Below are 15672 nucleotides of genomic sequence, written 5' to 3'. Positions count from 1 at the left end.
TTTTAACAGAAGTAAAACCTTATAAGATAAGTGACCAGTTATTCCAAATTTCTGTTTAAACTCTGTTAAGCACAGTGAGAAAAATCCACCATAAAGGAAGATTCGGTGAACGCAAACACTGGAGAAAAAAATGTTTTGTTTGAGAACTTGCAGAAGAGCTTAGAATGCGACGCCTGAATTTCCTTTTACACACACAGGAAGATCACCTGGCCAGAGCACAGCCCCTCTTCACAGCTCACCTGATTGGCTGCCATCGGGGAATTATTTTTAACCCATTCTTCCACAATTTTAACCACGGCCCGGAGCATTTTGGCGTCGGGGGATTTCTCAATGAGGGAGGTCAGGATGGCCTGGATGAAGTTCTTCCTCATCTCCATGCTCATCACAGCTAGGCGCGTCTTCACCAGCTCCAGACTCAGCATCACCAGCTCACTGGTTCCTGCTCAAGCGGAGAAAGAGCCCAACGATCTCTACCAACTTGCCTGAGCAGGCAACCAACTGCCCGCACTGCATGGCACTCTGGATTCTGCCCATTTCCTCCCCAAAATATCTTCTCCTGCAACTAGAGCTCTGGGATTTGAAGTGCCTCACGGCTTTCTGACTACTCGGCCTTGCCAGCGGGGCCCTATAAGAGCCTCCTCACAGAGGAAGGGATGATGGAGCTGGTGGGACCACTGTAGGCAACCCCGCATACAGCCAAGCCCTGAAGTCACATGCATGGCACTGGTGCTCCGAGGGGCAACTGGCAGAGTGACAACCACAGCTCCCTGCCGCACACCAACATATCGCCGATTCCTGAAGCTCATAGCTCAGGTCTGGAACTGGTAACTTAATTCTTCTTCAGAAATAATAGCTCTGATAATAGCAATCTCTGTTTTATAGCAAAATTGTTAGATAACCCTCATCTAGTGATGAATGTTGCTCAAATTTCTTCATTCTTACATTCACAATTTTTAAAAGCAGTTCATTTAAAAAGTGAGTCTTTTTACGGTTGTAAATGAAATGCTCAGAACCTCTTTGTGAAGAGCAGATGATACTGAACTGCATAAAAACAACAGACATTCGTGTTGGCTTTAGAATCTAATCACAGCCGGCACGTTTAGGTGTCGAAGCCTCAGGGAGGAACACGGGGCCGAGCCAGTCACCTGAGGTTGCTTCTGTGCTGCCTGAGGCGGCCTGCGGGCTCAGGTGCTCTCGGACCATCTTCTGCAGGGAGCGCATGAAGACCGAGATCAGCCTGTCGATGTAGCTCGGGTTGTTGCTGCAGGCAGACTTGAGGATCATCAGGGTCCCTGAAAGGTAGAGGGTGACAGGTGTTTTTTGAGAAAGGTCTTAAAAAATTGAGTAATTCACAAAAACGTACTACTTAAAACATGTAAAAATGTGCTAGATAAAAATGTGCCATTTCTGACAAAAGTACAGGTTAATCCCAAATGTCAACATTACAGGTGACCCTTAAACAACACAGGTTTGAACTGCATGAGTCCACTTATGCGTAGCTTTTTTTCACTAGTAAATACTACAGTGCTACACGATCTGGGGTCGGCTGAATCTGTGTATGAGGGGCTGCGGACACGAAGGAACCATGTAAAATATACAGAGAGCCAACTGTAACTCGTAAGATTTTCGCCTGCAAGGGGTCAGCGCCCCTCGGCCCCAGAAGGAAAAGCTCATCCAGTGCGCAGCTGGACCACGCTGGGGAAACCACGATGGACACATGCTCACCAAAGAGCTGGGAGGGATTGGCGCTGGTGGCCTTCTCGTAGTTGGTGAGTCCCTCATAGATGACTTTGCCCACTGCCGCGTAGAGGCACTCCAGCTCCTCGTACTTGGAGGCCACGCTCGAAGTGCCTGAAACAGTAGTGGGAACCTGGGCTCTGGGGTCCGGCTCGCGGGCCCGGCCAGGCTCTGGGACGCTAACTCTCCTCAGGCTAGCATTGAGCTTGGCTGTCTGGGACCTGCGGTGACTGACACAGGCACCTCTCACTGCAGGACGCGTGGTTCCCAGTTTACAGAGCTCAGTAACCACCTTTCATGCCACCAAGCCTCGCCCGAATACCCTAAATACACTTACATATGAGATCCCAAAATTCTATCTTGTCCGCTGTTCAACAACTGACAAAATATTTTAACCTAACTTCCTTTAAATACCATATGGAAATGGTATGTTCAGCTGATGAAGAAAACTGTATTTCCAAAGCAGACAAAAAACTGCTTTGGGAAAAACTGCTAATGCAAAGACTGCTACCATGAAGTTTTTATGTCAACTTCTTTTAAAGGAAGTTTAAAGGTACAAAGAAAAGCAGAATAATAAAATGCTCACTATAGTAACAGGAGGATGAGCATTCTCAGCTAACAAGCTCTGTGCCCACCCATCCACTCAGAAAGAAAGAAAGGCGCCAACAGCAAAGGTCTCATACTTGGCTCCGTTGGGAAAATACTCATGAGGCGTGAAAGAAGGCTGTGGACGGCTCGTAACACTTTGGTGTTTCCGCACGTCATACAGGCTGCGATTCCACGCTGCAGGGGTTTGAAGCTGCTCAGGATGGCTGGGGACTGCAGCACTGTCAGCAAGAAGCTCAGCACTTCCAATCCTGTGCATATGTTCCCATAGTTCACTTGATTGGGCTGCTCCTGGAACGGAGAACACAGGCCACACACAGATGAGATAAACAGTACAGCGAATTACAAACAGAAACCAAGCGAAATTAAAACTACACATGTCAATAAGTACTTGGAAATGAAATAAACAACCACTGAAGAATAAACACATCAGGTATATAAATGACCACCATATTTTATTAACAGTAAGATTTCATAATCTTCCTTTTAATAAATTTGCTTTAAATATTTAGTCAAACTTCCCTTAAGCTCGTGAAAGATATTAATATTCAATATTAAGTAGTACTAAAATTTTGAAAATCACTAAAATCTGGTTTAAAAAGGCAACTACTGCAACGAATTTTACTTTTTTCTCATGTTTTTAGTTAAAATACATATATCCTTCCAAAAAGAAGTATCTTTGAAACTGTGTATCATGAAATCAATCTAACAGATCGTCAGCATTAAAAAAAAAAGAAAGAAAAAAACCCCAAAAGAATAAAATAGAAAATAGAGCACAAGTTTTACAGTAAGGATTTAAGTTTGGCCTCACAACACATGTGTCTGTGGCTGACGCACACACATGCCCTGCAGGTGCACCGTGTGTGTGCACTGCTGTGAGGCAGATCATGGGGAAAGGCAGGAAGTCAGTGTGAGCAGACCCATCGCCCTCAGAAAACGTCAGCCTGCGAAGGGGCTGAGCTTGATTCAATGGTGACTACATTTGATAGGAAAATAATTTGACCTTTCAAAGAGAAAAAGAGGAAAGAAATCTGCAAATAAGCAGCAAGCATGTGCTGCAGACTCAGGAGGCCTATTACTCTGTTTCCATAACACAGGTTAACCGGTGTAAACTTTCAAAAAACTTGAGCAATGATGCTGCTCATCTTTGCAGCACAAAATAACAAATGCTTACAGTAGGTATGATCATCCTGAGACCAAAAGCTTTCAAATTTCACCACAGAACTAGATAAACTGAACTGTATCCTGGTAATGAAATGGATAAGGCAAGAGAACAGCTTCTGCAACCTCCAGAAAATAACAGAATCGTGGTTTTTACAGAAACAAAAACAACCAAAAAACCCAACAAATAATCAGCATCTGGGGCTATCTCTAATTACCTGACTATACAGTGCTATGTCCATCATTCAATCTATTTTAAAAATTCAACTTTACTTTAAAGGTGGTTGCATAAGTCAACTAAAAATGTTTATTCCATGCCAGCAGGTAGGTGGGTTTAAGAAATTAATCTGTGAAAGGCAAGAGAACTACTCTGTTTTCAAAACTCCCAACTCTCCCTAGGGTGGAGGTGAGAGCTGAAGACTTAGAGCCATTTTCAGCGAATGACACTCCCTCCTCATTAGCCAGTGGCCAGAGGAGAAGGTGAAAGGGGCCATGACCAGCCGCGGGCAAGGAGATTGGGGTTGGTGGCCCGCCCGGGCCCGGGCCCTCGCACCTACCACGCTCATTAGCAGCTTGTCGAACCACTGGAGTTTGAGCTCCGACTTGGACCACATGTCTGGTCGCAAGGCTGTCTTCAGGAGAGTGACACACCGGCGGGACAGCACCTCCCCAGGAGACCCCGCAGTGTTGGTGTTGTCGTTAACCTGGAAGTTCACGCACGTTCAAGCCCGAGTCTCCCAGCACACGTGTGCACAGGCCTCTCGCCCGCTGCTGCCCCGCGCCCTCCCACCCCAGTGCTCCACCTCCTCTCCTGTCTGACTCAACCCCGCCTCAACCCAGCTGCCTCTGATCCCTCTGGGGACACCCCCTCCTCCCTCACAGTGGGTCAGTGGTGATTTGCACTCATTTGTGCGATTAATCCATCAGCTGGGCCTCCCAGGCCGTGCCCAGCACTCTGCAGCACACAGGAAAGGATCGGCTGAAGAGTTTAGAAGACTGTTTTCAGTACTTGGAGATCCTCAATAGTGTTGCAAAGTATACTATTTTTTAATAATTATAAAAACTACTTTGTGAGGGAAATTTCAGTTACAAGGTTTTTCGAAATATAAAAATGAAGTTTCAGGAATTGATTCCCAACAACTCCATGAAAATATATTACTGATTTGAATGATAAATTCAAGTTATAAAGCATCTGAATTACTAATGTTGTCCATAACTTATGTAGGTTGGGTCATCCCAACACCTTTATGACACAGACGACTCGAAAGTCAAGTGATTTGCCCAAGATCACTGAACTGCCATGTTTCCCCAACACCAAGATGCTATTATAAGCTATACCATTACTTCATCACCACTGAAAAAAAATGTTTTTTAAAATCGTATTATAAAACACAGGCAGACTTCAGATATTAGCAAGTCACGAAATGAACGGAATTTGGTATGAAAGGGACAAAACTAGCTCTCAGACCCTGGTTTGTCTATTTCTTTTTTGACTAAACCATCACAGACAATCAAAGTCACTGGAGCCTATCAAGCAGCCTTTGTTCGGAAGGATCCCTAACCTGAGACACGCAGATACCACACCTGACAGGCCACGCGGATGAGGAAGTTCACCACGGTGTCCGTGTGCTGCTTGTCAATGGGCTTGGCAAGGAGGGAGTCCGCACCCGGCAGAGACTGGCTCCGCCCAAACACCTGGAGACGGCGGGAAGAGAGTTCTCAACAGCGCAGCCCACTAACTGCACGCGGCCCTCCTCCCCGGGGCAGACCCCATCCTGGACGTCAGGGACACCCCTGGCGGGCGTGGTCTCCGCAGAAGGAGGACAAGCAAAGTAGCCATGGAGAAAGTATGGGGTCATGTGCGTGCGACTGAAAGGGCCCAAGGTCCAGGAAGCCAGCAATGTGGGACATCGTGGGGTTTCTAGCTGTGAGGGCAGCCTTTCCCAGCTGTCCTGCTGGCACGGTGCTGGGCACTAGGCCCACATTCAAAGTTTGTTGGATAAATGAACCCGTAAAAGGCGGCGCTCGCAGCCTGTGCACGTGCTCTTACTGCGCTGATGGCTCCCGTCGCCGTCCTGAAGCGCTTCACTTCCTGCGCAGAGTCCACCGACAGGCCTCTTTTAATGGAAGATGAGACAGAGTTGACTCCTTCTCCACTTGTATTTGGGTCCATGTCTGCATCCGGCTTAAAGAAACACACACACACTTGACCTTCCTGATTGTTCTCCAGGGAGAGGCCTAAAGAACAATCAGGGAAGACTCGAGGGGCTGACGCCCTACCTGCTGGTCCTTGATCCTCTGCAGCTCCCACTTGATGACGACTTCGGACAGGTCCACGGCCAGCCGCCTCTGCTCGATGGTGACGCTGGGCGTGAAGCCCAGCCTCTGCATGGCGCTGACCATGTGCTGCACCAAGTGGTGCCGCACCGGGTAGTACACCTGCAGGCGCGGGCCACGTCACGCCAGGGACACTGCGTGCCGCCCCGCACACACGCCCACGTAGCCCGCCTTGGCCCCAACACACACAGTCCAACCTCCTGCCCAAGAATTCTGAACCATAACTTTAGCAAAGAAATTCTCAGCACCTTTTGTATGTGTGTTTACCACTCCCCCTCCCCGCTACTGAGTCCCAACATAAGAGCGTGTTTCAGCCTTTTAGGGCCATCTTTAAAAATGCTGAACACTGAATTATCTTTAGGTAGGCAAGTCTAGTCACGTGTGTTGAACTTCAGACCTGATGTCATACAAATTAGCCATGCCAAGAGGCAAATTCCCAATTCTAAAAGAGTTGGCTGTAAAAGAATTAGCTTTTAACTCAATCCTTTCTTCTCCACCCAAACATCTACAAGAAGTATCTACATATAAATAAATCCAACAAAGGGGGTGATCTGGTTATAGAGAAGGAGGTGCCAGCGACACCTTCAAGCCAAGTTACCAAAATCTAGAGTTAATGACAACTACCTCCCACCTTAGAGTAACAACTCATCTGTATTCATGGACAACTGAGTACAGCTGACCCTTGAACAACACAGGGGTCAGTGGTGCCCACCCCTGACAGAGTCACAAACGCAAGTGTAAACTTTACAGTCTGCCCTCTCCATCCGTAGTCCCGCATCTACGGATTCAACCAAGGGCAGAGCATGTAATACCGTAGTACGTTTATGGAAAAATATCCGCATGTAAGTAGACCCACACAGTTCAAATCCTGTTGTTCAAAGGTCAACTGTACTTACAAGATAAATGCCATCTTAGCAAAAAGCTTATACCAGGGATATATTCTCTAAGCTACAGCAATTTCCATGTTGATAAGGCCATACACATACCCATACTAACCAATGGATCAGAATTACCTTTACTGAAAGATGCATGACCACATTATTGCAGAAAACGAAGATAGGCGAAACTTCAAAGCAAATGCCTGACAGGGTATTTGCTCTGAAGCAATCGACCTCAATCTACAGTACTTCCTACACACCTTGAAGTGCTGCACTATCAAATGCAAAATATGAACCAGCTGGGGGACAGTGTGCCCCTCCTCCACGATGATCTTCCTCGTCCAGTGGGTCAGCATCTGGTGCCCGTCCTCCATTCGGGCAGGCACCGCCGGAGTCAAAATAGCCATCGCCTGCCTGACAATTGCTCGGGCTTCCATTGCATGGGCCTTGAGAAGACTGTGAAAAACCTAAGACAGGACAGAAATACTGATAGAATGAAGGTTTTAAAAAACAAGATAAAAACAATCACTTAGAACTAAGGCATGATATTTCTGCAAAACAATTTAAAGAAGTTCCTTAGGGCTCTCTTATTAGGAAAAACCGCAGTAGTTACGTTCTCTTTCATTCAGTTTTGATCAATGAATATGTTTGCTCTAATATCTTCTGAGCACCTACTATGTGCCCGTGCTGAACTAGGGTGGAGCGTACAAAGACGAGCAGGACCCAGCTCCTCTAGCGTAACCAGTGGGAAGTCAGTTGAGGGATAAAGATCATTTTACTCCAGCCCAGGGTAGAAAATGGAGTGAAAGGGGCCACTCTCAGAGACAGTGCTGAATTAGTTCAAGTGAAGGTCTGATGGAAGTGAGGTCGTGGGAACACAGACCAGCCAACTGGCACTGTGGGTGGAGGGGACAGGATGGGGGCTGGAAACAACAGAACTTGCTGAGCCTGCATGCCTGGGAGAATGACAGGGTGTCACAGATGCCCCTGGGGTCTCTGGTCCAGAGAAGTTCCCAAGAGGGAGTGGTCAGAGGAAACAATCAAGAGTGACTCACAGGACAGGACAAGAGCCAGCACTTACCAGGTGCTTAATGCGACAGACAGGCTGAGTGCTCAAGTGCATGATTACATTTAACTCTTACACAGGGCCAGTGACGAACTCAGTCAGAGTCACGGAACGGGAGTGGAAGAAACAAAACACGAATTCAGCCTGCCTGACATCAAAGCCTAACCCACTGAGCAATGCAAGGAACAAGTGCTTCAGGTCGTCAACCCGAAGAGGGGTTAGGAGACAAGGGTTCAAGAGTGCCTACTGTCTGTCTTTAGCTGAGGCGTGGGCCGGGGTCCTTGACTAACACATTTTCACGCAATGGGTAGAGAAGCATGAGGCGGACAAGGTAGACACTGTCTTATTTCAAAAGCAAGGCTGCAGAGGAAGGAGCGGGCGGAGCAGGAACAGGGAGGAAGGGTGACAATGAATCAGCGTGGAGGTTTCACAGTCACAAAAAGACGGCAGAGAGGAGCATTTTTTTTTTTTTTTTTTTTTTTTCCGGTACGGGGCCTCTCACTGTTGTGGCCTCTCCCGTTGCGGAGCACAGGCTCCGGACGCGCAGGCTCAGTGGCCATGGCTCACGGGCCCAGCCGCTCCGCGGCATGTGGGATCTTCCCGGACCGGGGCACGAACCCGTGTCCCCTGCATCGGCAGGCGGACTCTCAACCACTGCGCCACCAGGGAAGCCCAGAGAGGAGCATTTTAAAATGCACTGGGAAGGACAATAAATAGGGAAGCAGGCAGCGCTTGTGCTCGTCCGCGGGAGCAGCATGTGCGTGTGGTGTTGGGTGGACGGGAGGGAGCCCGCCCAGTACCTGCAGGACTATCTTCTTGTGTATCGCAAACTTGGCGATAATGTGGGCCAGCAGCAAGTGCCCGCTGTACTTGCAGGCGGGGTCCACGCAGGCCTTGGAGAGTAGGCAGGGCCACGCGAAGGTCATGAGGCGGCGCAGCTTGCTGTTGCGGTTCTTGTTGTTGTCGTGGACGTGGTGGGGTGCGTGCTCCACCAGCAGCGTGGCAAACTGCAGCAGGTAGATGCGCAGCGAGTCCAGCATGTCCGCCTGCTTCTCCGGGTCCAGGACCTGCGAGAGCATGAGCACAGGATGCACTTCTGGTCTGCTACCTCTGAAGGGTCACTCGACAAGTCTAAGCCTTGAAACACACAAACACTCACTCTCTCACTCTCTCTCTCTCTCTCCACACATAATATTAAGCTCTACCGTGATGGACTCAATGATGTCACATCAATTTTCCTTTATTACATACAGATGACAAACTCGATACATTTATTTTAATGCTGAAAAAAGGGGCAGGCTTAGAAGTCAGAATGGAGTGGGCAAAGGGGCTTGAGGTAGAAAAGGAATACTAGCTCTTCAATGCAAGGTGATTCAGGACTGAGTTTCTTAATTTCCAAGTAATTGAGATTTTTTTTTCTAGTCAACCATTAATTACCTTGTCCTTATTTTTTAGTATTACGATCAGAAAATGTTACCTACCAAAAAATCTGTTTTTTAAAAAATTGTTATGCTTTCCTATGCAATCAAGTATCTGACAGATTTTTACACGTGTTTCATGAATACAAGAAAAAAATGTGCACTCCGAGGAACACGTTACACGTTCCTAGTGAATCAAGCATACTGACTGCACCATCCAGTAAGTACCCTAACCACCTTCTGCCTCTCAGAGCACCTGCCAGACTAAAGTCTTCCACGACAACTGTGTTTTCACCAGGGTCCCCTCTCCCCTGGATGTGCTGCCTCACGGCGGCCCCTCCCAGGACGCCAGCCTGCCCCGCACCATTTATCCCCATTGACGCTCGAGATCCCAGCTCCTCACTTGTGCCGAGTCGGCAGCAACTGGCCCCGAGGACACAGCCTAGAGAAGGCAGTACACGGGAGGGGCCGAGTCCGGGTCACCATCTCCCCACAGCTGCCCAGAACAAGGCAAATATCAGTATGTGGACCAAAGATAATTCCTTGGGCTCAGCTCTCACTTCCACAGCAGGGCGGGCGTGGGGTCAAAACTGCAGGAAAGAGGTCTGTCTTAAGGAACAAAGACTACAGGAGGCCCAGCAACCTGTCCATGTGAACAGCACTCCCTCTGCCTGGACCCCAGGATGGAGCAGTGAGGAAACCACTGTGTCCTCTCTGAGGGCGGTGACTCACCGGTGGCGCGCCACAGGCGGGAATGCCCACGGCTCACAGCGCTCCACCACCCACCGTGCAGACACTCAGTGCAACAACCTCAAGGCACACTCGGCGTCTGCCAGTGAAGTTCAACAGCCTGATGGCAGAGGACAGCTGAGGCACCACGGGAAACACAGCACAGGCATTCCTCAGGCAGACACTTGATTCCAAAAGCCTCACTGGTGCAAACTGGAAACACTATTGTAACAGTGCTGAGACCCAAGTTAACTTCAGACACCCTAGTGCCACGACGACGTTCATGAACTTGGCAGTAAAGGGGCACAGTAGCAACTGGATCCAGTCTAATATTCTCACTGGCTTTTAGTAGATTCTTTTGCAAAGCTAAAGATGTAAACAGATCTTGAAAACTCTACTGACCAGCAACAGAGGTTTCTACAAAACAACTGTGACATCTGAATTTTTCACTGAGATATATTGTTTCTCATTGGAATCTGTTAATGTGGAAAAGATAATTCATTCCACATGGAGGCTGCCTTAATAAATTCACTAGTAAGAATTATAATGTTCTGCTATAAATTAACGCAATCATGAAAAATAAAAGCCTTAGGGAAATAAGCTTATTTCCTTGAACCTGTCACATCTCCCAAGTTACTTTTCAGGCCAGTGCATGGTTAGTGATGTCACCTTGGTTATAAACACACTGGTGATGCTCTCCGGGTTATCGCCTTCTGGATTGGGAGGTCCTAAGAGCTGCTCTCCTTCCCCCTTCTCAAAGCTGTATAAGAAAGCAGGATTCAAGATATGCTGCAGAACCTACAAAAAAATTTTACAATGAAGGAGAAGGAAAACAAAGCCATGCTCTCTCTCTCTTTCACTAGGTGGCAGGACCACCAGCTTGGTTATGCTGCATTATCAAGTTAGACTTCAATCAAGGGTGCTGCTAATAATCTTGTCTTTTATTACAATGGCAACTGTAAAGGTAGGTTAAAAACTTGAGGAAAAGAGACATTGGCCTGGTTCACTCTTCTCACCTCAAACAAGTTGTTTTATAAAAACAAGGGAACTAACAAACTACTCGTCAACACTGGTTCACGGCTGGACCTGCCTTATGTTTCCCAACAATGAAATTTTCCTCGTAAACAGCCCAGACGAGGAAAGGCACAGCAGAACAAGAGTAGTGCCCTTGGCTCCCTAGAAAACGAGCTCAAATGCCATGGCTTCTCCCGCAGTGACAGTGGGACCCACCTTGGCTTTCAGTTCATCTCCGAAGTTGGGGTCGTTGAAGTCCACAAAGCGAAAAAACAGGGCACGTTTTTGAGCAATGCTGTAATTTTTGGGAATCTCCTCCTCCGTATACTCTTTTAAGAACGTCATGTTGCAGAGGAAACGACCAGTGAAGGCCCGGAGCAGCTGGAACAGCAATTCTATGTCTCCGTAATTCCTTCTGAAGGGTCAAAATAAGAAGGCAGGTTAAATTATGGCAAATTGCATAACTATGTTTGATGTCTGACTTGCTTTAGAGCAGTTCAAAATTACAGCCCGTCCTCTACAACAAATGCGATGACACACATGCAGTGAGCCAGCTATGCAGAGCTCAGGGAGGAGGCTTATCGGGGAGAGCAGGCCACTTGGTGCAGAGCGCCCAGGTGCACCCACTTGCAGTAATTCAGCAGACAGTAGGCCAGCAGCTTGGGTTCCTTCCAGTTGGTGGCAGCCATGTTCTCCTTCCGGTGTCTTTCTTGGAAGGTTTCGCTGACCCACACACGTCTCAGCTGGCTCACCAGAGAGTGCTGATTGGCCAGCCAGGAGTCATCGTTTTTAACTATGATACTAATGATCTATGAAAGAAGAGACAATGAGGATGCTGACAGGGTTCTCCCTGAGTCTCGACTAAACGTTTAAGACATCGGGGGCCTGAGAGAGAGCCGTGCTACCTTGATGGCCTGGAACTGCAGGTCCAGGCGCAGGGTGCTGGTACTGGGTGAGCCAGGGCGCACAGCAGTCTGGGTGCCGCCGGGCAGCAGCAGCGTGATGAACCGGTTGGGGTTAGCCGCCAGCACGTCTCGAAGAGGTCTGGCATCTTTGTGCTTTAAAAAACTCTGAAAACAAAGCAAAATAAACAGCTGTTTTAAGCTAATCAAAACCCACAAAATGTTGAAATGATATAAATTCTAAGGTTCTTCCTAAATCTCTCAAGGCAGGCAAAAAAAAAAAAATCACTGTAAGCACCCTCTTTAAAAAGTGCTTTTTAGACAATAATCACACCCTGAGTTTCATAATCCTAGCAGCTCATTCGTTCGTTACCACCACCAAAATCCTACAGAGAGGGATTCCTAGACTTGAGCTTTTCACATACACGACAATGTTTCTAATACTCAAATACATTAGAGAAAAATAAAGCCAGGACACCGAACAGTGATATATAAATTCCAGACTGTGGAGCACGGTGGCAGGGACCCTGACCCCAGCCCCGGGCTCCCACCATGAACATCCTGCTCCACTGGGGGTCGTTCAGCGTGGCTTCCATCATGAACAGCTCCACCGTCTGCGAAGGGTGGCGGGTCAGGAACTTGATCAGAGGCTCTCTGAATGGACTGCCGGCCTAGAAAACATGTGGTGAAAACTGGACCTTCTGGGGGTTTGAGGCTTTTCTGGTCTAGCAACCTCACACGGTTCCAATGTGCATTTCTCCCCCTTGTAACTGGAGTGCACGCACCATAAGCAGATATTAACACCCAATATCTTTATACTGTTGGATTAACCCATCTAAAATATGACAGTGAAAACATTACAAGCAACAGATGGAGGAAGAATTAGAATTAGCCCGTGTTTGACCATTACCTCGATCAACATAGCACGTTCTGTTTTCATTACGACCTCTAACAAAGGCTTGACCAGAGTTTGAGGTGCAGCTGGGATCAGATGAAAAAGGTTTATGATTGCCGAACAAATTTTCATTTCCTAATGAAGAAGACCAGAAATCACAAAATAGGCCAATTAATTTTGCCAGCGAGAGATACCAACATCACTACAGACCCTGCTAGGCTCTAGCTACATTTGCAAGGTTAGCCAACAGAAGCAGAGTTAACGTGTATCAACAGAAAGCCACAACTCACCAATCTCAGATTACAGCTGTGGCCTAAGGAAACTACCTGCCCTTGGCCTTCAGATTTCATCTGTCAGTGGAGGGGAGAGGGAGCTGACTGTGCACCTCGGTGATGGTGCCGTCTTTGCTTTCACCCACACTGACAAGTGTTGGAAGTGACCTTTCGGGCTGCCGAAGTGAGCCCAGCAGGGGCGGGGGGTCATGCCCGTGGCCGTGAGCATTAGGATTCCCTCACGTTGCCATGACATCACGGGGTCTTCCCAATGCACTAAGTTCTGAGGGCACAGACTTATTTTACCCTCAAAAGTTAGCACAAAGTCCTCAAAAAAAATACTTGAAGTATTTACCCTGGAAATTAATTATCAGCGTAAATAAATCACCGACTGTTGTTCTAAAAATTTATCAACGAGGCCTGAAAATAAAGCTGACAAACTGCTTTACAGAATCATATGCAAAACGTGGGATGGAAAGAATTTTGCATTTTTTTAACGTGCTAACAGCTCAGCGGCCAATTACTGAGTGTCATTCCGACTTTCCGTTCAGTGTCAGTTCCCACGGTTTTGTGTCTGCCATTCAGGCCATGGGGAAGGGAAGACTCCCTGATGTCCCATCCTGGGTGGCGGGTAATAGGATACCCATGACTCTAAACCAGTAAAATGGGGATGATAAACACCAGTCAGGAGGGACCACATCCCGGCAGCACTGGAGATACTTCTCAAAATGTCTCTTTAAGCCAAAAGGCAAAACAGTGCGACGGGTAAGAAATGAGAAAAATCAGCTCAGCGTTGCTCCCATGCCTCCTCTAGAGTTCTCTTCTACAGTGTTTCCAAGTTTTCAGGCAGATTAAGTTCTATCCTGAAATTAGAATAACCTTCTAACAATGGTACTTTCATCTTAAGGGTTTTCGTTTTCAAAGCACTGTCATGAAATCACTTCTGGCCTTCGCGTCACCACCGGAAGGCAGGAATGACAGGTATTACCATCCCCATTTTACAGAAGAGGGAAAGCTCAGGACTGGGCTGTTCAAAGTCAGTGTCATGACCAACACAGTGTGGTATGCGTGAGAGACATACACAAGGGCCTGGTGCAGGGGGAGCAAGGAGGTTTCAGTTTGATGCAGCTGGTCAGTCAGAGGAAACAGAACTCCTCCCAATTTCCAGCAGGTCTAATGTATTCTTTGTGGCATTTCCTCTCAAGAGGTTGTTAGACGCATGAGTTCATACAAACATTATGAGAGCAAAACCCGGCTGGATCAGAAATATTGAGATATTGCAATTCTAGCACGTAGAAAACCAAAGAACTTAGAATCTTGCTTAAAGACGTCCTAATAGAAAACATGCGTGGCACCCGGACAGTTCACGGCAATGGTACTAATACAACTCCGCCACAGACAGACAGTACGGCTCACTGCACTCAAAGGCACAACACACTCTGTCCACCACAGAACCACAAGTCACAGCAAAACCAAGTACAACAAGAACCCCTCCTGCACTTCCACTGAGATTCTCACCTCTACCCCTTCCACGGCAGGCTGAACCAAAACAAAAATTACAGCATGAAAAAAGGCAACGGAAAGGTAAAAAGAAAAGAAAAGAAAAGAAAAGAAAATATAAACTGTTCTTCACATTGCAAGTCATAAACTGACTTTTAATAGGTTGTTCTCACCTCAAACTGACAGAATGGAGACAAGGAACATCTCCCGCACTCTGAAATGCTTTCCTGAGGATGGGGAGGAAAATCATCTTTTTTCTATTTATGTTATTTACACAGAACTTCCCATATACTCAATACACAGTAAGGATTATTGGGGTAAACAAGACAGTAAAGACACAATTATCAGAAAGCACATAATAATTAACAGTTGCTCAACAGCAAAAAATACACCTTCCACCCTTCAGATGACAAAACAGCCCTTCTGATGGTGTCACACGGAATGTATTCTTCCCTAAATCAAATTTTTAAAAAAGGAGTTTTGGAATTCTTGTCTAGGGGGAGAAACTGTAAGACCCTGTTGTATGCAAATACATTAAAAAAAACTGTTTTGTTTAGAGTGAATAATTCAAGATTATACGTGAAGTGCTGATATTTAAAAAAACCTCTTTCCCAGCTGGAGTTGGAAGAGGACCAGGGGTTTAATCCCCATCAGTTAGGCATGTTTGAGGCCAGAAGAACCCAGAGGCCATGATGCCACTCACTGGATACTTAGGCTATCCTGAGACGTGTGTGTGTGTGTGTGTGTGTGTGTGTGCGCGTGTGCGCGTGCGCGCAGACATAGTGTAACAGGTGGTCATGAGTTTTCCCCTGTAAGCTCAATGCCAAATAGGTAAACCTTCCTAAACGTGATGACAATGCAAAACTCTGATCATCAGGGGTACCCAACGTTATGGGGAGCTTTTATTTATTTTTATTCAACTTCTAACATGTCATCGGTTATAGTTTCTCAACTGGGCAGTTATTTGGGGATCTGACCAAATAAACAAACTACTTTCCAAGACCCATTCCTCATCTGTGGAGCATTAGTAAAAACTATGAGAGCTCAAGGGCAGAAAGGAGGCTTGGCCCTGAGCTGAGGTCATGAAGCTGTGGCCACACTGCCTTGGACCCCAAACACCATAGCCCCTGAGTTGAGAGCCGCGGCCTCCCTCAGCA

At 47.1% G+C, this 15672-nt stretch overlaps 1 protein-coding gene across 11 annotated transcripts in view; it reads right to left on the bottom strand.

Moving 5' to 3' along the window:
- TRRAP (transformation/transcription domain associated protein) overlaps positions 1–15672 on the bottom strand; it is a 111858-nt gene that overhangs the window by 45306 nt on the left and 50880 nt on the right. For 8 of the 11 annotated variants that reach the window (XM_082643776.1, XM_082643766.1, XM_082643773.1 and 5 more), the window contains 17 exons: positions 14689–14742; positions 12759–12878; positions 12400–12519; positions 11852–12016; positions 11574–11755; positions 11163–11361; positions 10602–10730; positions 8586–8852; positions 6980–7186; positions 5785–5943; positions 5555–5689; positions 5089–5199; positions 4062–4208; positions 2421–2634; positions 1726–1851; positions 1146–1292; positions 240–439 (listed from right to left, as the gene is read on the bottom strand). In XM_082643776.1, the coding sequence (XP_082499902.1) occupies positions 240–439; positions 1146–1292; positions 1726–1851; positions 2421–2634; positions 4062–4208; positions 5089–5199; positions 5555–5689; positions 5785–5943; positions 6980–7186; positions 8586–8852; positions 10602–10730; positions 11163–11361; positions 11574–11755; positions 11852–12016; positions 12400–12519; positions 12759–12878; positions 14689–14742 (2682 nt within the window). The remainder of the gene's footprint in view (positions 1–239; positions 440–1145; positions 1293–1725; positions 1852–2420; positions 2635–4061; positions 4209–5088; positions 5200–5554; positions 5690–5784; positions 5944–6979; positions 7187–8585; positions 8853–10601; positions 10731–11162; positions 11362–11573; positions 11756–11851; positions 12017–12399; positions 12520–12758; positions 12879–14688; positions 14743–15672) is intronic. The other 3 variants (XM_082643775.1, XM_082643767.1, XM_082643768.1) reach the window with 1 other exon arrangement.

This window comes from Mesoplodon mirus, assembly GCF_964341445.2.
Source record: "Mesoplodon mirus genome assembly, chromosome: 15".
Taxonomy (NCBI): Eukaryota; Metazoa; Chordata; class Mammalia; order Artiodactyla; family Ziphiidae; genus Mesoplodon; species Mesoplodon mirus.
Note: the sequence above shows the minus strand (reverse complement) of the source record. Positions and strands in the feature narration are given on the sequence as shown.